The sequence below is a fragment of the Anser brachyrhynchus genome (genome assembly GCF_964034855.1).
Source record: "Anser brachyrhynchus genome assembly, chromosome: 2".
Classification (NCBI taxonomy): domain Eukaryota; kingdom Metazoa; phylum Chordata; class Aves; order Anseriformes; family Anatidae; genus Anser; species Anser brachyrhynchus.
Genome location: NC_137695.1, coordinates 37,640,965 through 37,661,405, shown reverse-complemented (window position 1 = coordinate 37,661,405; position 20,441 = coordinate 37,640,965). Strand labels below are relative to the sequence as shown.

Here is a 20,441-nt window from a genome sequence, read left to right as displayed (position 1 = left end):
GTGTCGACAAAGTGATGAATACTTTGAGCTGTGAGAGAGCAAGGGAAATATTTATGGGATTTATCAGTTTACCTATTTTACCTGTCATTTTACATTTTTCTGAATTCTTAGAAGTATTAGTATGTCAGCACCTTGCTAAACCCGTTGCAAAAGTTTTCTTGATTTCCATAGTATACCTTTTATATTAAATGGAAAAGCTGGCAGTAGCAATCCAGGCTCTGCTTTGGGTCTATTTGTCTTGGATTTTCACATCTACTGCTAGAGTGTGTTTCTAAAGCAAAAAGAAAAAAATGATTGAGTTATCTGATACTAATAAAGCACAAATATAGACAAACTTAGGGTGCTTTTTAATTATTATTATTAGAAAGGCTTGAAAGAGTATGATTCCTTCCTTTTTGAGGGCAGGAGGGTGAAAGCTATCTGCTTAGCAAAACAGACTAAAGAAATAGGCACTGGAATGTTGTGTGTCAATACTGATGTTCTCTAACACAGCTCAGATAAAAGTAGTGATCTGCCACACAAGCTTAACGTTTCAGGTAGAACTAGATAAAACTGGAGGTAAAGTTTCAGTTATTTTCCATGGCAGTGTGCCATGATATATAGAATACGTAACTAGCAGAATCTTAGCTTGGTATGGAGTGGGCATATGTTTATCTTTGATTGACCCTTTCTATAAAGGCTGCATTGAGGTGTGGTGTTGTTTTTGTTATTGCTTGCTTGTTCTTGTTGGGTTTTGTTCCTTTCGGTTTACAAGCAGTATGTATTTATGTATTTGTGTAAAACTACTTAATAGCCCTCTGCTGCTGTATCTGAGCTGCAGAAAATTACTTGACTGAAAAAAAATGAGCTTTTAAAAAGGAAACTAGCTTTACTCCAATTCTCCGCATTGTAAAAGCTCTATTTTAAATCATACCACTTCTGTTACAGAGCATCTCTTAATGTGGTGAGAACACTCTTGAGAGGTTTAAGAACAAATGTCTTCGGAAAAAATGTCATCTTCCTGGTTCTCAAAAGATTACTTGCAACTGAAACAACAAATTATCTGTGCAATATGCTTCCCAGACGTAGTCATGCTGAGGGTTCATTCTTATTTCTGTACCAGTTCTCACCGAAGTATTTCAGTTCTTTTCCCATGGTTCCAAGATTGTCTTGATGAAAGTTTGCCATCAATTGCATCTAAAAAAAATATATTGAATTTTACATTATTTATGCAAGTTTACCTGTCTTGAAAGAAATTACTACCTTTTTCTTTCATTTGGTACCAGCTGAAGTTTTATTTTTGGTCATTTAGTCAACTTTTCAAGATGTTTTTTTTTTTTTTCCACTATTTAACTTACTAGGCTAGCTAGATTTCCTGGGACTTTTTGTGTCTTATTAGTGTGCATTAGTCTTATTAAGACTTTTATGTGTTGTATTAGTGTGCACTACAGTAGTCGAAGGCGATATTCTCTAACTCCAGAGATTGACAACATGAGGAGGTTTATGCCATTTTCTGGATTCTTCATTGCCATGCTCATTGGCCTATCAGTGCTTTAAAAGTAAAAAAGTGGAAAAGAGAAAAATGTGACTAGTTCTTTTCAAGAAAGAAAAGAACCAGCTCCAGGGAGACCTTCGATCGGCCTTCCAATACCTAAAGGGGGCCTAGAGGAAAGCTGGGGAGGGACTCTTTCTCAGGGGGTGTAGTGATAGGACAAGGGGTAATGGCTTTAAACTAAAAGAGGGTATGTTTAGATTAAATATAAGGAGGAAATTCTTCACTATGAGGGTGGTGAGGCACTGGAGCAGGTTGCCCAGAGAAGTCATGGATGCCCCATCCCTGGAAGTGCCCAAGGCCAGGCTGGATGGGGCTCTGGGCAACCTGGTCTGGTGGGAGGTGTCCCTGCCACAGCAGGGGCCTGGAACCAGGTGATCTTTAAGGGCCCTTTCAACCCAAACCATTCTGTGATTCAAGTTTTCCTTTGCTCATATGCCGGTTTGTATTTGAGGTCTTCTCCTGTTTTCTGGAAGAATTTTTTCTTGTAAATGCTTACCAGATGACTCATGTCTCAGATGACTTTCTTCTCTTTCCCAAGCGTAAGACTTCATTCAGTTTATCTCAAGAACTTTCTTTGCACTGACCACATTAATAAACCTCTGGTTTTCCTGTTGGCGCCTTCATGGAAACTTTGAAATCCCAGGGGAAGGAGCAGCTCTGCACTTGGGCAGGGAGAGCACTGGTCTTGAAGCAGTGTTCAGCACGCAAGCTCCATTTTCTGTTGTGCTAGAAAGCTGTGTGATAGTGATTTTTATTTGTTTTCTCCCCAGACGTACAAGAGTATTCAAGATCTTAGCAAGAAGCAATCTTTAAAAAAAACAGCCCACCAAACTCTGGGATGTTTTTGTACCTAAAATATTTAAAAAAATACAAACTGATAATGCATTTAATTTTAAGTTCTTTTTATTTTAAACAGTGCAGAGTTAAGCAATATAAAATATTTTTGGAGCTGAAAGATGACATGATCTTGGAGAAATCTGTACATTGTCTTTTTGTTTTAAGTGACGGTTGTGTTTTTCCTTGGCTTCCAGGTTACACACCAGCTTTGGCCTGTGCACCCAATAAGGACGTTGCTGATTGCCTAGCTCTCATCCTGTCCACGATGATGCCTGTTTCATCAAGCAGCACATTGCCTTCCTTTACATTCAATACCATTAATCATTACACCAACACCTCAAAAACTGTCACCTTCGATTCCTTGCCAGTCATGAGGAGTGACCATAGCTCTTATTGTACTTTCAACAATATTGGCAGGGAGGATGGCTACCCCTATACAGAAGAAGACGAACTCAATGACTCTGATTCTGAGACCTATTGAACGCTTTATTTTGTAGGTCTGAAGAGTGAACCCTAAGGCTGGAAAGTCAGAAGACTTGGGCTTTTGAAAAAAAAAAGCTGTCAGAATTTGAATACAAAAAGAAGACAGACCTTTGAGAAGATGTTTTTTATTGTGGTTGCATATAAAAAAAATCTGTGAGACTCTAGGGGGATTTTTAAGAGCATATTTTGCAGAAGAAGCATAAATTCTTGAATAAGTACTTGGAATCCATGGCAAAAAAATAAAATAAAGAATGTCAAAACTGTTTTATTTAACTATTCTACCATTCTGTTTCTGGTGCCAGGAGTAATTTCTGCAGACTAGGCACCCTACTTGATGTAAATGATCGACACTATTGTACAACACAAAGGATGCTAGATTTAAATATTGTCAATAAAACTAAAACCATTTTGAAGGCAATAAATGAGCTTGGTACAGTAGGCATTGTTTGTGCTGCAAATTGCCAAAGGACCAAATAACTTAAAGATTTTTTTTAATTAAATACCTTTTTTGTGAAAACTGGAATAGGTTCTTTGAGAAGTTGTTTTAATCTTAATCACTTCTGGGAAAGAAGCTTAGATTTGGTTTTAAGTGTTGATTTATTTTTTTTATCATCTAAAAGCCTTCCGACACTATTAAATGTACCATGAAAGAAAGCAGATGTATTTTTAAGTTTTGTTTTCTTTTTCTTTTAGATGAAATGAAAATGAACTTGTCATACTTTTATAATACTAAAATTAAACCAGCTAACAAGGTGAAGTCAGGGTGAAAAATGTACAGTGTAATAAACAAGGGAAGGGGTGGGAGATGTGGGAGGGAAGCAGTAATTGTTGCACAGTTTTAGATTTTTTAACTTTTGGGTTTTGGATTGAGATTTTTTTAATTTAAAATACGTGAGTAACTTGGAAACTATGAAACTGCATAAAAATTTGAAATGAAATGTCTTGACAACCCTGTTGTGACTGAGAGTTCTTTTCAACAATTTGTCCACTTCCTTATATCATAAAATTGTACGTAAGATTCAAGCTGTATGTCACTATCACTTTTTTGTTTTTAAAATCCTGGAGTTACACGGGAGGGGGAGGGGAAGGTGAATTTAAAAGTATATTTCCCTGTTAGCAGAAAGTACAATGTCTGGTCTGTGGGAAGAGCTGTGTATCTTTGTTGTGCTCCATTTAGAAAGTGAACGGCAGAAACAGGTCCCTGTAATGTAGTTCAGACTTGCCCGAAGTTTTTTTCTTTTAATTTATAACAGACTACTGTGGTTTTTTAATTGCCTGAAAAATGAAAAACTGACATAAGTAAGCTAAAGTTTCATCTGTTAAATATGAATATTTACTTTATTGGGCTCTGCTTTAACTATAACTGTTACTTTTCAAGTGAAATTGCTTATGTACATGCAAGAAATACTTGCATGTCCTGGTAAAGTACAAATAAATTACTACAAACTGATTCCAATTTCCTTTTTATCCTTTTTGTATTGTGAAACTGGAAATCTTTATGATATTGTAAATTATCAGCTGGTTTTGTGAACATAGTGTGGAAACATGGGACAATATTTTGATCTATTTGATAATTTTGTGGGGTTTTTTGAAGAATTAATGAGCATGTACATAGAAATAGTGACTGCTTGAATACTGTATTTACCTGCACTCTTTCAGTACTTCAAGATTCCTGTATATTTTGCGGAGTATAATAAAACCCAAATGTGAGTTCTACTAATGAATAATTCATTTGTATCTATTAAGCATTAATGGCAAAGTCTCTTTTGTTAAACTGTTAGAATTTATAAAATCTACTTTACAAAGGCTTTGTAATTCTAAAGTGAAGGTGAGCCATTTGAATTTAAAGTAATCGTAAATGTTAAATTACTTAATTTATTCCTCTAGGCTTCCTTTTAAGTATTACTTTCTTCACCGTTTGTGCTTGCGTTCGTTGTTTATATATACAGTATGTTTGTCTTTGAACAGAATTAGATGACTTCAGGGAGATCGTGATTTCTCTTTTCTTCCCTCTGAACCTCTCAAAGTACAGGGCTACGTGGGAGTGATTTGCACGCCTCAGCCAAGCTACTCAGAAGATCCGCGTTAGCCTGTCTTGAGATTCGCTGCATCTATTTAAATACCAAGGTTGAAACAGCATGGATCCATTTCTCCTCATATTTTTGTGGAAAATCCGAATGCCAAGTTGCATCCGTGTTCCTTGAAAGGTAACTATTGAATGTTTCTGTTAATGAAGCCGTCCAATTTTTGTTGTTCCAAACAAACTGTGTGATGATGTTAATAGGCTTTTATTATCTGGGCTTGACTTTTATTTGACTTCAAGAAGACTTCTTGTCTCAGTGTGTGGTGTCTGCTGCCATAGGACAGTTTCTAGGAAGGACGCTCCTATCTTACTTGAAATATTAGGAAGGGAGCAGAAACAGATCTATTCGTGTCTGCCGCGTGCCTGGATGATTGAGGGGAAAAAGCTTGGAAGGTGTCAACTTGGAAGTTAGGTTCAAATATGGAATACGGACAAATGGAGAAAATGCTGTTAAACACCTGTATGTAATCAGAAATTACGCCTCCTATAATTCGTTACTCCTCACATCTTGAGGAAGAAAACATTTTTCGCCACATTAAATTGCCTTATTTTTAAGTTAAAAAGAAGTTTTGTGAACTTTCTAGGGTTAAAGATGTCTGACTTGTGTTACAAACCACTAACTCCATTTGGGGATTCAGAGTTGCATGTATCTCATTAGAATTTATCCAGTGGATTTTACCACAGAATTTAACCTGTGGATTTCAATTTGCATTTGGTTGTTCCATGCTGCTGGTACAGGTTGGACAGTAACTGAGTAACTGTGCCTTGTAAATGATAATTGGGACTATTACTAGAATACGGTCTTATTCCAGAAATGGAACAAAGTTTGTTTAAAGAACATGTTACCCTTGTTTGAGGCTACTTCATTAATGAGAGGTCAAGAAACAGAAGGTTCCTTGTTGCTGAAAAAAAAAAATAATGCTGTCTGTAGTCGGAATGGCTGTTTTTCTGTTTGTGTTCACACCTGAATGGAGGCCTGTTTACTTCCAGAAAATGATGCTGGATCCGGCATTTTTCAAAATAAGTCCTACTTCTTTTTTTTTTTTTTTTTTTCCTGTACAGATTAATAGGGCACCATTACTGTTACAATCTTCATCCAAACAACCTCTTGGATTTTCACCAAGAGAGGGCAGGGAGGATTGGCTGGACTGCTGAAGCAAAGTATTAGAATAAAGGAAACCCTTTTTATGCTGGAAAAAAATAAATAATGAATGGACTTAGGAATGACAACAACAAGCTCTGATCAGCTTTTTATGTATTCTGACTTCTTTGATGTTTTATGGACTTTTCAGTTCTCAGGATAAATGTTCTGCAGGAGAAAACGCCAAGTTAGCACAGAACCCACCAGACTGTGCTGTTACTTTCAGAGTGTACTGTGGTCATGTAAATGCTTGATGCTGTTACAAAGAAGAATCAGTCTTAAATTTATTTATTGACTTATTTTCCTTCCAGGCATGACCCGTCTGTAATCAAAAAGATTTTTCTTATGATATTGTGTAAAGTCTTGTCTCCTACTTCATGTTTCCTACTTATTGCTTCTCCAGCACCAAATCTCTCCAAAACAATCATATATTTGGAACAATCAGAGCTTAGAAGTATGCATGTTTTAAAAGTTGTATCTTCTTTTTTCTGGTCATACAGTCTCTACCGTAAAATTCTGACTTGAATTGTCTACCAACCTACAGAATTAAAAATGTTTGGTTTAAAAAAAAAAAGTTATTGTTTAAAAATGAACGACTTCTAAGTTGTTCCAGTTAACATCTGAATAATGGATACTAAAGATCCCAAAGCTATTACCTGTATGTCAGATGACGAAAACAGAGCAGGAGATAATGTTTATAGATACTTTGACGCCATAATTCTGTTTTGAGAGGAATTGTCCTTCCTGTCTTGCCTAGAGATTCTGTGCATTTGAAAGCAACAAAAACTGCAATAATCCAAATAACATACTCTATTTACATTCTAGTTTCAGAGAGCAAGGGCGTTCATTAGAATCAGTTGGTTTGAAATAATACAAGTGTTGTTCTGGTAGTTGAGCTTCTTTATTTAAAAAAAAAAAGTTGCGGTGAGCTTTCTGTTAATCATGTAATAACTGGGTGAGCGGATAAGCCTGTAAAAAGATTGTAAGCAAAAGCGAATACCATACAATACTGTACAAAGGATTGTTGTCTTTGTTGTCTTAGTTTTGAGAAGTTTTATCACATGGATAATCACAGAGCATTTCTAATAGCACCAGATGTCCGTGGCACTTACACTCCCTAATTCCATCTGTGGGTCAGCGAGGTTCACGTCTTAAAAGCAGAAACCTAAACAAAAAGGCTAAGTGTTCAGGGAAACAGCAGTTCTGCAGAAGAACTGGAGGACATGCTCTTTGCTCAGAGCAGCACACAGCAGTGGCAAGGGAGGTCCATGGGCTTCCCTGGCTCTCCTCGCTTCCCACCACTGCTCCATGACTCTGCTGATGGTTCTCAGCCCCTTCCCAACCGAAAGGCCACGGTGCTTTTGGTTTAAAAGTGTTGATTTGAGATGATGATAATCCCCGACTGATCCTGACTGGGTTCAGAATACTAACCTTGGAAAAAAAGGGTCTTTATCATGTCCTAACAAGTAGTTAAAACTTTTAACACCACCTCCATAGGTCCAGATTTAAACTTAGCAAAGTACACATTTTAATATCGGGGGAAAAAAGCAAGTATTTAATTTCTTGAAGTTGGTCCAGCAAATTTATATAAATCCTTGAATCAGAGATTGGTAATTATAGCCTCTTGTGGTAATTTCTCCATAGTTTGTGATGAATTTCTCATAATCCTTTAATACGGTGCAAGAGTTGATAGGACTTGGAGAAAAATTCTTTCAGATTAGGGTTAAAAACCTTTATTTATAAATCTGTAGCTGTGACTGTATATAAATTGGACAAGAATTTGTGAAACACGGGTCTGTCTCCTTTACAGACTGAAACCAGAGATGTCAAATGGAAAGAGACATAACGTAGGTCTCTTGGTTTCTATTTGTTCAAGCTCATAGCTTTAGTTTCTTTATTTTTTCTGTAGTCCTTTTCTCACTATAATATCTCTATATTCTGAAGACTTAAATTCAAGGAACCATGCATTTATTTGAAATGGCAAAACTGGTTATTCTTAAAATGTCATCATACTATTACACATGTAAAATCCTACAACCAGACCCCTAGTGTGATCCCTGTATCCTTACCTACCTACTGAAAGAAAACTTGATGAAATTTCAGCCTAGGAAAGAGCATTTCTGTCAGTTGTTCAGTCATCCCAAACCCATTGCAATGTATTGGTTCCCTTTCCCTGGGGAAGACAAGTTTCAGCCATAAGTAAAATTTTCAAATTACTATTTTTTTCCCTGTTTCTCCAACTCATCTCTGACCTGAACATTTCTGATGGGGGAAGAAGATGAATGTCACTACTTTCAGGGCTTGAAGGTCCTTTGAAATTCTCTCCAACCTGGCATCCCAATCTCTTAGCACTGATATTTGTCTTCAAATGAAGCAGTATCTAAATTGGTTATGCTTCTGTAGTGCCTTGTGTCACTGCGCATCATGATATACTGAGCTCCTACGTTCCATGCGGCATTTTAAAATCTAGCAATTTTCAAGCTGAGGTAGGGAAAGGAATCTTGCAGTATTTCATCATGTAACTGTAAACATAGTTGAATAATATGGAACTTAAAGAGCCTTTCAAGCTATCTCACCATTATTAGTGTCATTAAATATTTAAAACCACCTTACATTCTCTTGTGCATTAAAATTGCAATAGAAACAACCAGAAATTTTGCTACTCAGTTTCACAACAGAACAAAACAAACTCCCCACTTCCAAGCTTTTTCAAATGACAGGTGCTCCTCACGTTTTCTTCTCGGTGTCTCTGGGAGTTGATTTGGTTCAGAAAATTTAAGACATGGCTTTTTGTTTTCAGGAATGGTGTGGGGTTTTTTTTTACTGTTTTTTTTTTTAATATGCATAAATGGAGGAAGAGGGTAGTTCTTTCTAGCCACTGAATGTGCGTGCCAGTAGTGTTGATTAACCGTTGTTTAGACTCTCTGTAAGAGTCCTGAAAATGTTCTTCATTGGGTTCTTTTATTCAGTTTAGCTGCTCTCTCTGAAGCAGCCAAAGAAGGTGGTCAGTTTTCTGTGGTGCTCCTCTTGGGATTTCCAAGGTGCCAGGCTGTTAATTAAATACCTGATGCTGCAGGACAGGCCACAGCCGGGGCAAGGCTGCGCTGTGCCTCATGAAGATGGCAGCGTCCTCAGTTCCTTGTCGGCTGCAGGAGGCTCTCGAAGCTCAGTCACTTCGGTCTGTTCATTTCACCTGTGAAGATCTGCCTGTGCAAGCTTGTGCCCAGTGTGTGTTGTAAAGGTGTTTGTTCTCAACAGCTTGTCCCAGTCCCTTGCCAGTTTCTGAGCCTGTTCACGTGCTTCTCAATAACTTATCTCTGAAGTCCTGATTGTCAAATGTTCCTTTGGCGTGTCTCCTGGCGGTTTCTCTTGCTATGCTCGGAGTGTCCCCACAGCTACCTGTGTAACTCACTGGGGATGTGAATCCCAAAGCAGCAGGTCCCTTAGGAAGAAACCCCAACACCTCTGACTTGCGTGCTGATACCCCTAGGTGCACAGGGCTTTTCTGTTCGTCTTCCCCTTCCCCGTGGGCAGCACCAAGACCCCTTAGAGATAGGGTCCCCTGCTGTCCTTCTCAGACAGGGTGTTCCTTTGGTCTTGGTATGAATTTCTTCCAAACCCTGACTGCATTTAAATCAGCAGGCTGAGTGATTTATAGCTGTTGTCGACTTAAGCAGTGCTTCCTGTATGTCGGAAGATCCTTGTTTTCTGGGTGGGTTGGTTGGTTGCACTCAGAGACGGAAACTGCTCAGGAAGCTTCACTAAAGCTGTTTATGCCCATTGAAGAGAGATGATGAAGGTCTGGGTTACGGTACGTAACAAGTCTGCCTGCGTGAACTGCAGCCTTGCTAACGGCTTCTCACGCCCTCAGTCAATGGCACTTAGCTTCACTCGCACCCTAAGAGCACGGGGTTGTTGGAGAACAGAGCTGCGCTGGGATGGCTGTCCCAGCACAGACGTTCAGGACACACGTACCGGTGGTTCTGAGTGTAGTGGGTTACTGCTCAGCCACCCAGTGGATGCATCTGTTGTTGCTTGAAGGTCAGCGGGTCAAGTTTACTTGATGGTAGTTTTTCGCATCGTACTGTCCGGTCTGCTTTTTCCACAGTAGTTAAAGGCTGCATTTTTAGGGGTGAAGGGGACAAGGTATTAAAACACACCCTAGAATTTAAACTCTCCTCTTCAAGGAAGGGACAGAGCAATGTGCCCCATGCAAACTGTTAGGCCACAGTGTCTGTTTTCTAATAGCTGTGATGTACCCGAAGTTAGAATAGCTCCATGGAACATGCTTTGCAAGTATCTCACAGATAACTGCCTTTTTTTTTTTTTCCTTAAGCATAGCAAATATGTAATGCAGCTTACTTGTTTATTGTAACAACTGCTTTGGAACTAAATATGGAAGAGTACTTAGCACAAAAAAATGCATGGTTTTCAACCCACAAAGGGGATGGGGAGGCCTGTCCTGGTGGCTGAAATTCTCCGGTCATTTATCCTTTCTTTCCCTTTCTTTCCTTTGGATGTGATCACCATGGTTCTACAACCAGAAGCTCAGTAAACACCACAAATGCTCTTCTGTTCTTTTCTGCATGTTCTGAAATGTGTGCAGCTTTCAGCAGGAACACCACTATGGGTGCAAAACAATTAATGATTTGTAATGACCCCATGGTTTGTGTGGCAGGGAGCCACTTTTACATGAGCAAATTTATCTCTAATGACATATAGGAACTCCCTCCTCATACTTCTGCCAAATAAATGCTGCAGGATAAACAAACTTGTCTTGCTGTATCAAAGCAGTGTGACCAGGTCCTGCCTCACAGTAAAGTAGGTTGGAGAAGGGAAGTCTGATAGAAGAGAAGATTGTAAATATTTATATAATCATTTTGCATAAATACTTGAGATACCTTGAGGTAGAAAATTATCATGAATATTTTGCTTTCTGAAACCAGAACATGAATTTGTTCAAAGCAGGAGAATATTGAGTAACTTTCAGTGTATGTACTTGTTGCCAAAGTGGTTTCAGTTTGAAGACATCTCGGAGCTGCCTCAGACAACCCCACCTGGGAGTCACAGCTCTCCCCTTCACGCTGTACTCCTCACAGCAACCAGAACAGTACATTCAGTGCTTAGAACACAAGGACTCACCAAAGGAATGACTGTGTTTATTGTTTGTCTACTTAACAGCTGTTACATAGATTGTAACGGCCAATGAGACCACAGGAAGTTGTAATTCTTGAGAAGAAATTACTTTCTCTGAATTTAAACCCAAATGAATATCCTTCGAATATTCTCTTCCTAATGTCTTCACTGCGGTAAAAGAGTTTGTCACTGCAGTACAATATTTATAGCACCTAATCTCATTATTGCTCTGGAAAGAGGGGTGTGTTTTACTCATTTAGCAGCAGGAACCTGCCATCTGGCACACAATTTATGTAAAAACCTTACTGTCCCACAATTCGTTATGTGCTTTTCACAGCTTATTGAATGAATTTATGAACAATGTGTAAGATGTCTCAAGTCAAAACAGGCTTGAAATGACCCCTCTTTTAAACAGGGACAGTACTACAGTAGTACATAACCTGAGCAATGAACAGCAACAACTGTTTTCTTTAAACACAATTCCTTGCACAGGAGGGTGGAAATTGTCTTAATGAAGCCTAGTGCTTCACAGTCGGTTGATATACTCTTCCCCAGATGTGTTGTTCCATAGATGTTTAAAGCAGTAACGTTCAGTTATTCTTCAGAGTATATAGGAAAAGTTACAGTGGTTGCTAACAGAACTGCAGACAACCAAGCAGCCAGTCAATGGTAATCATTTCAGCTGGGGGCGAGGGTTGGGGGTTGATACTAAGAAAAAAGAAATCCTTGCACCCTAACCAGAAATCAGAACTTCACCATATACAAGCTATATTTTCATGCACGTCATGCATGGTATTTGTGTCATCGACTCCATTCCCTATTTTTCTTCCTTTTGTAGTGGTTTTCCATTCCATTTATTTCCATAACCCTAGCCAAGACCCAAGAAAAACAAAAGATTAAATTTAAAGGGGCAAATTCAGTTTAAATGAGAGATTATTTTCCCTGTATAAAACATCTCAACACATTATAACAAGCCTTCATAGTTGCAAGGCAGTTTGTTTACTTCTGGAATGACACGCGCTTCCAAGGTACAGACCGTGGTTTATAGCCTCTTAGATTAATTGCTTTGGTTATCGTTTCAAATGGGGAACGTAATTGGCCGATCGTGTAACAAACATACCTGAAGAGCTTCGAAGTACAGATAGTCAACAGTTCGTGTTAAGATACATGCTCCGAAAATGTAAGCAGTTTGATTCAGCCAAATATCTGTGCTAGTCCTTTTCATACCACCTCCCGTACAGAGCTGCAGTCAGTAAGCCAGATGATGTTCTATTTTTGCTTATGAAATAGTGGTGGTTTTTCCAGCCCATGTGATCAGCAAAGTCCAAGGTAATGCCAGATGTCAGCAGTAAAGGGAAGATATATGGAGTACTCATATTTCCCCATAGCTGGAAATCTATCAAGGCAGAGGCATCCGTAACCTCCTGCCCGCAAGTGCTAAAGCTGAGACCACCACACTTTACTAGAGCACAGGCCTGGACATAGTATGTGCCGTGCACTGTATGGAGCCCATCAAAAACTCCCAAAGCATACAATTCATCCGTTAAAACAGCTCTCCGATAATTTAAGTAACAACAGAGGGTGTTGGAACAAACCTGGAGCTCTCCTTTTTCGCCCCAGACAGGAACAAAAGTAAAGTTGTCATACATCATTTCTGCATAGAACTGGGGAGGTAACTGTTCGGTTCCTTTTTCTAATACTCTAGCAGGCGTCTCCTGTCCCTCCTTAAAGCAAACTTGATCATCCATTGAAGCACTTGTGAAAGTCTTGCACGAGTGATGTAAGTTCTCTCTGAATCTTTCATTACTCCCTAAACTGGTTTTGTAATCAGTGGTAATCACAGGAATTTCTGCAACTATGAGCTTGCCACCATAGCTTTCCATGTTGTGGTAGATGAACGATTTGGCTGGAGTGTATATGCCGCTCCCTGTCATGCCCAAGGTAGGGTGGTGGATATTAGCTGCTAAAATGTTGACGTTGAAAGCTGTTGCAAAAGCTTGTTGAAACTCTACAGCAGACAGGAGCGGGAGCTGGTTCATCCAGGCAGTGGGATATACAACTTGTTTTAAGTTGTGTTGTCTGATTAGCTTCACTGCAGGCTCAAAGAAGAGTATATCAAAGCAAGTGAACATACCGAACTTGCCAGCGAAAGGGGTCTCAAAGACCTTGTAGTCAGGCTCTGGAGGGGCATCGAAAGCATATTCGAAATACAGATTGTGCTTGCGGTAGGTGGCTACCAGCATACCGGCATCATCGAATGCCACGTTGGTATTGAACTGGTATCTGCCATCAGATGGGCAGCGAGGATCAGTGTGCCCACAGGGCTGCTTGGTTCCTAAGTTTGCCACGAGGAATATTTTGTTGTTCAATGCCATGCAGCTCAGACGTTGCAGAACCTGGAGAAACAGGATACGGAGGGATAAGTTTTATTTCAGCAACTATAACGTATTTCATACTGTCCAAATTGTTCAATTTCCAGTTGAAATCAATACATTTGAACTTATCTGTAAAATTTACATATAGTGATAAAGTTATGGTGAAAGCTATTGGAACCCATTACTTTCTAGACCAAAAAGTATTTCAGATACTTATTTCAAAATGGCTTTGAAAAAAAATTATCTGGCTTTTATTTCCTGACAAGTAAAAAAATATTTCTCTCTACTTCGAGGGCTTGCTGGTGCACCAGTGGCCTTAAACCACCACAACAGATCTACGTTTACCTTTAGAAAGACAAACTTCTAATTATGATCACTTGCAGCTGCAATCTTTTGTTACTTCAACTACTTCTAGAGTTTTTGCCCTAAATAAAAAAAAAAAAAAGTGATTACTACCTACAACTTAGAGAAGCAGAGATATAAACCGATTTTACTTAGTTATAGAAAAGAAATTCTGAAAGTTAGACTGCAGTACGACTGGGATGTTTCTTCGAACCCAGAGAAACCTGCATGTTAACTGGCGTTCATTTTCTGTGTGGGTAGGACCGCCCAGTATGATGCAGCACGGTGCAGATATATCTGAAGCTAAATCTGAGCAAGCACAAATAAGCCAGTAGAACTTAAATCGTGTTCCTAGGACTGACCCCCAAACTGAATACCGCTGCTGAGAAGGCATATGTATTGCTCAGGCAGAACACAGTTTACTGGCTTCTGAGGTACAGGCCTCCTAGGATTTCTCTGCACTGCACCATGCCAACCAGATATATTGGCCACCTTAAATCAGATTATGTAGATATTTTTGGATAGCTTTTTAGGTTACGGTGGGGTATCACTGTAATTTAAAGTTATGTGTTAATATAAAACATATCTTCAAAACATTTTCTGTAGTTCTGCTGAAATGAGAAGCTGTGCGTTAGCGAGAGTGCTGACTGATGCAAGTAGCAAAATGGGTGGGAATTTAAACATACTGCTTATTTTGTCTGTTTGGCTTATTTAAAGACAGCAAATAAAGGTATATCACCATAAAACACCATTTAAAATTTTTTAAAAATCTTTTCATTCTGTGTCTTCAAATCAAGCTTGCCCTGGCTAGCTGCAATAAAACCCAAAGACTTCCAGAACTGCAAACTCCAAATAGGATTTGAATGTCAAACTAAATTTTTGCTTGCTTGCTTGCGCATGGTTATTGGTAATAAGGATTCATAGGTCAAAGTAGGTCACCATTTATAACTGAGATCCCTGTTTGCACAGGAATTCTGCTGTCTTAGTAGGCACATGAACAATTACAGTATTGACTACTGTAATATTAGAGAAATAAATAGTTTGTATTACTAAGTATAGCATAATTTTTAACATTAGGTCCAGAAGAGTAAATGGAAGTACTATTTTTGTAACTTGCAGGTTACCTCCTCTGTAATCACACTCCATCTGTGTGAAGTTGTGACTTCTATTACATTTTAGCAGGTCCAGCCCTGTTACTTTTGCAATTTTACAGACAATCAATGAGACAGAATGTTCTCAAGTCATTACATCCACGGAAAGCTCAGACTATTAAGACTGAGTAACAAGAATGTATCAGAAGTGATGATACTGTAATGTTGTTTTATTAAAACAATGTCATTCAAAATAAAATCCCAAACCACTACCAGTGTAAGAGATATGTAATAAGATATTACCATTCTATAGGGTGGGAAGTAGGAGTTTAGAAGCCCAGAAGGCTCATAAAGAAGCTTATCTTTCTTGTATGTATCTAAAATCCTCCCCTGCTAAGAATTAAACCAGCATCAACAGAGTCCATGAAAACAGAATCTGATACCGTGAGTTGTTAAACTTCTTGCTTACTTCCCTAAGCAAAACTAGAGGTAGTTACGCACTTGGAGGATGAATCTAGCATTTAGTTATTCCAGTTCTCTACAGAAAACATTCCTACAATTACCTCCGTGTCATTGAACAAATACATCTCTCTGCATGGATTCCATTTCACAGCGTGTGAATGTGGAACAAAATCTAAGTAAGGATAAATGGATCTTCTGGTGAAGTTGAAGCCATGGATTCCATCTTCAGGAAAAACAATAATCTGTGCCCCCTGTATATAAAACAAATGCACGTTTTGTAGGGATAGCAAAACCAACCTAAATATGAAATGAAAAGAAAGGAATATATTGGTGAAGAAGAGCTAAAGAAAGTTAAGGATAATCCAAGTTTGTTTTGATTTGAATGTAGTTTGAATGTATCTTTTCTTTAACAGCATGGTAGGTGTAACTGTATATATAAAATATATATATATATTTAACCTAAGTCATAACTTTAGCTCGAGAAATAACTTGACGTTATTTTAAGGGTGTGTTAGTAAGCACAGACTTCTCTAAATTCTTACCAGAAATATTCTCCCTTCACATGAGTCACAAGAACAACATCATTCAGGTTAAAGATTAATGATGTTAAAATTTGTCTTAACTTTGTTTTCAGAACTATGCCAGTTGTGGATGAAGTCTATCAAAGGTGCAAGATCTGCATCAAACGTACCATTAACTGTGTCAAAGGAGCAGCATCACTTGAGTCCAGTCCTACTGGAATCCTTCCTAAAAACAAACAATCCAGGTAGGATTGTTTTCAGAAACAGCTTGGCTGTGGAAGCAGTGCATGCCCTAGTAGCAATGCAGCCATGACAGGGCTAGGCTGGCACTACCTAAAACTTACAGATACCTGTTCTTGAAAAAATGGTTGATTCCTCTTACGTCAGACCTAGCATCAGTCACTCAAATCCCCATGTCTTTTCAAAAGTCAGTTCAAATGTGTTATCTGTGCTATGGCTTCAGGATAATTTATGGTGTTTTGGATGCAGTACTGCATAAAAATAGCTATCATGCTTCTGGACTGTGAGGCCCAGGAACCTGAACTTCTCAAAAGAAACAACAACAACAACAAAACCCCACCACCTTCTAAAATTATATAAAAATGTTAATTCTGTTCCAAAACAACAGCTTTGTGTAACCTGCAAATCACTTCTTCTCTGCATAGGAACAATAAGGCCTGCTTCCTCTGACTAGAAGCAGCCTTGAGTTTTCTTGGGGAGGAAGGGAAAGGAGGCTGTGCATAACAAGTGCCAGAAATACAAGTCTTTCTCCTCTGAATATATTTAGGAAGGACCGTTCCATGAATGGTAGGAGAAAGGAATGGAAAACTTTACTTCCACAAAACTGTTAATGGTGGAACATTCTTTTCCAAAGCATTAAACTTCTTTGGTGTTTAGAAACATTCAGGAATTTCCATTGAGAGTACTGGAATAAAATCAAAGCCAGAGACATAAAACAATCTTTCAATAAAAACATTCCATTGAAGAAAGCAGAAAGGAGGCAGGTATTCAGACCAAAATAGAAAAATAATTTCCCTACGCTAAATAACTATAGGCATGTTTTTCCAAGCTTGGAATACCTCAAGTTAGGCAAGTTGCTAATTGGCCTGACTTTTTCCTGAGCCGCTGGCAGGTCAGAATGTCTGAAAAAAACAGACCATACTTATGTATATAAATATGGCTGCAGTTGCCTGGGAACACAAATGTGAAAGATTATCCTCAAATAGCACTTACTCTATATATACGTAGGACACACGCGACCGCTCCTAAGCCGTGGCATACCTGCCTTGCAGCAGCCACTACCTGCTGCTCGTAGATGTCCAGGTTTCTGCCCATGAGCTGCAGCGCTGAGCGGCGATCGACGAGGGCGGTGGGGTCGGGGCTCAGTATGGACTCGTGTTCGTACACAGCGGCGACGTAACGCGCCTCCTCAACTCCTCCTGAGACAACTTGAGAGCAGAGAAAGCAGACGGACAGCTTCCAGCACAGACCCGCCATGTCGCAGGCCGTAAATCTGGAGGGGAAAAAACAGCTGGGTAGGGGGCCTCGAATAACAACTCACGCCAGGAATTTCAGATTAAACATGGACTGTAACTGAGACTCTGAGCAGTGGTTGAACTGAGTGTGGTCTTTAAATTCCTAAACACGTGTATATTGTTTCTGAAACTTCAGTCTAACTACCTTGGTGTTTTTTTAAAGGCCTGTACTGTTTAAAAGCATTTTTGCTAGTTGCACTGATCTCTTTGCTTGATCTCCCTTTACAGTTAACTTCCTCATCCATTTATAGATCTATCGTACCACGTATCAAAACGTCGCTGGGAAAACTTAAAAGCAGATCACAAACATGCAGTTTCTCCCCCATTTGGTTATAATGGTGATTTGTAAGTAGCAATTCTTAAAATTACTTGGACACTATATTTAGTAGACAAGTAGCAACACAACATTTTATCAGTACTAACAGAGATAATTGCCAAAGAATTTGAAACTTCTGCATTTATCTGTTTTTCTATCATGGAAGTGCCTCTCCTGATGGATTCTGAATTTTCACTATATTCCAACTCTGCACGTGCAATAAATAGACTAATTTATTTCATACAATGAGGCTTTTTTCAACTTTTATAAAAATGTTGAGTGCAATTCAGAGCCACATTCCTCCCGTGCAGTGCAGATAGGTAACAAATGCTTTCACAGGAATAACAACAAAGCAAAAATCCCAACAAAATGCAAAAAAAAACTTGCATTACTGAGCTTTTCTTACGTTTACTTCTTTCCTATCTTGTTCAATCCTCACAACCTCAATAGTACCATTGAAAGGCAGTGGAAAAGAATGTGTTTACTGTATTTTCTCAGTGGAGAAATCCCTTTACGCTCCTACTTTTGAGGCTGTGTAGCAGAAATAAATGAAGAATTGGAGTCTGGAAGGCTGGGGCATCCTCTCTGTTGTGGGCTCCCTACATAGCTTTTTTGACTTCCCAAGTTGGTAACACCCTATACTTACACAGAACATGGTCAGTGACTGTGCAATACTTATGAAATACTACAGAAACACCAAGTTCTCCAGAATTTGAGCAATAAATATACAGTGTGACATTTCAGTCTTTGTCACCCCTGTGTTGCTAGTATTAATAAATAAATGCTGAATGTCAGTGAAGATGAAAGAGCGTGAAGGAGAGATGTGCTGATGCTAGGTATTGATGGCCCCCAGTCTTCAAATTCAGTTATGGATTTTGTAAGCTCCAACTTTGTCCCGTGCAGTGGTCAGCTTTGCAAATGAAATCTGATCAGAATTAAGCAATACCAAGGTGCAAATGAAAATATAAAGCAGTAGCAGGGGGAAGGAGAAGGGAGAAGAGGTGGGAAGCCTCGCACTGTTAAGAAAGCCACTGAAAATAAACACACTGTAGCACTTCACTGACAAAACTCTTTTCTATTTCTGTCATCCCTTCAGAGCCAAAACGCCTATTTAGGACAGGAATGGGTTCTCGTCAGCCATTCCTTAACAAAGTTGTCAACAAGGATGTAATTAGAATTCTTCGCTACTAGCAATGGAAAACTTGAAGAGTTTGAGATCACAGGATGAAACTGCTATGCATCAGAAAAACAGCCTTTTTGTCTTATAAGCCAAACATAGCAACATACAAAATGAACAGGGCATCTAAAAGAGGAAGGGACTCATATTACTATCTTGAATGTTTCAGACCAGCAGAAAATAAACCATAGCTAAAAAGTAAGAATTTTCCAAGCCTATCAGTAAAATACATCATTTTGTCATTGCCCTTCCTCTTTTAGATGCACGAGAATTTTAGCAGTGAACATCTGACTATACAAGCTCATCCATCTGAACTTGTGACAACTGAAATAAGTCAGTAACTAAAATAATTCCCCTGAGTCCTTTCCCCTGGCTGAGATTACCGCTAGTTCCACACACAATGGCTGAGCGCTTGTGAGCGCTCCCTAATGCCCTTTTTGACAGCTTCAACACCAGAAAAGTGGTAGCTAATGCAGTGCTTCTAACACGGAGAGCTGTGACTAGCTCCAAGGCTGGGCTTAGGGACAGTAACCTTTTCAGCCAAAAGTAGGACACCGTCAGGGTTTACTCATTCCTTAGCCCGTGAGACTCCAAATAAGTCTCAGCTACGTTCTCTCTTTTTTTTTTCCCCCTACCCCTAATGGCAAGTGCAATCTAATAAATCTTTTCCCTGAAGAGAAGGTAACATGTTTAGGGTCTACAGAGCTGTCAGCTCACCTAAGTCCCAACTTTAAAGGAAATTTTCATAAATTGAAGTGCTTTATAACTTAACCTCTTGTCCTGTCCTTTTCCTGTGATTTATGCAGTCTCTTGCCCGGCACCTATGCTTCAGTGTGATCACCTCACAAACCCAAAGGTGTTTCCCAGCAGTGAAATGCAGAACACGGAGACAAAAGCAATGCGAATGCTGCTTCTTAGCACCAGTATACTTAGCAGAATCCAACAGACCGTACAACACAGAAGCAGCACGGCACTTGTACAGGTCCTCTAAAACGGCTGTTAAGCTCTACCAGCAGCGTAGCTGCTAGGCAGAAGTAATTATGTCTGTTCCACATGGGGTTTTACCCACAACTTACGCGACGCCGCTGCCACTCACTCGATACCCAACCAACGCGGATCTGCAAACACAACCAAACTCCAATTACATTTTATTTCTCCTCCGGTGACCCCTCCCGCCCACCGACTTTGCGGGCAGCACCGCCTCCCACCGTGACCCCCCGGTACCCCGCCGACCCCGCCGCCTCCGCCTCCGCCCCGCTCCCCTCACGGCCCCCGCGGCCCCTCACTGCCTCCCACCGGCCGCCGCCTCACGCGCCGCCCCGGCCGTTTAACGGCCGCCCCCTAGCGGCCAACGGCCGCCGCCTCCCGCCCTCCGACTGTGCGCCCGCTCTGACCAATGGGAGCCCTT

The 20,441-nt window shown here is 39.6% G+C and overlaps 2 protein-coding genes across 9 annotated transcripts in view; one reads left to right on the top strand and one right to left on the bottom strand.

Moving 5' to 3' along the window:
• Nucleotides 1–4,570, top strand: part of ANKRD28 (ankyrin repeat domain 28) — a gene marked incomplete at its 3' end in the record, with an annotated part of 119,436 nt that extends 114,866 nt beyond the window's left edge. For all 4 annotated transcript variants that reach the window (XM_080579657.1, XM_080579656.1, XM_080579658.1 and 1 more), the window contains one exon: nt 2,566–4,570. In XM_080579657.1, coding sequence (XP_080435783.1) covers nt 2,566–2,852 — 287 coding nt within the window. The remainder of the gene's footprint in view (nt 1–2,565) is intronic.
• A 4,321-nt stretch (nt 4,571–8,891) lies between these two features.
• Nucleotides 8,892–20,412, bottom strand: BTD (biotinidase). Of its 5 annotated transcripts, none has more exons than XM_080579678.1 (5): nt 20,330–20,412; nt 20,110–20,151; nt 17,287–17,518; nt 15,586–15,735; nt 8,892–13,610 (listed from the first exon to the last, which is right to left on the bottom strand). In XM_080579678.1, the coding sequence occupies exons 3-5, from the start codon at nt 17,500–17,502 to the stop codon at nt 12,426–12,428; spliced, it is 1,551 nt and encodes a 516-aa protein (XP_080435804.1). In that variant the 5' UTR covers nt 17,503–17,518; nt 20,110–20,151; nt 20,330–20,412; the 3' UTR covers nt 8,892–12,425. The 5 variants fall into 5 exon arrangements, with proteins under 5 accessions (XP_080435804.1, XP_080435806.1, XP_080435803.1 ...); XM_080579680.1 differs by having other exon boundaries at nt 20,320–20,374; XM_080579677.1 differs by lacking the exon at nt 20,330–20,412 and adding an exon at nt 20,298–20,329 and having other exon boundaries at nt 20,110–20,153.
• Between the last annotated feature and the right edge of the window lie 29 nt (nt 20,413–20,441).

Bases quoted from the DNA above. Each gene is read 5' to 3' on its own strand.
- BTD (XM_080579678.1), bottom strand. From the start codon at position 17,502: ATGGCGGGTCTGTGCTGGAAGCTGTCCGTCTGCTTTCTCTGCTCTCAA. The intron at 15,736-17,286 runs GTATGCCACGGC...TTTTATATACAG, and splicing joins TAGTGGCTGCTGCAAGGCAG to GGGGCACAGATTATTGTTTT. The intron at 13,611-15,585 runs GTAATTGTAGGA...CTGTTTCTCCAG, and splicing joins ATTTGTTCAATGACACGGAG to GTTCTGCAACGTCTGAGCTG.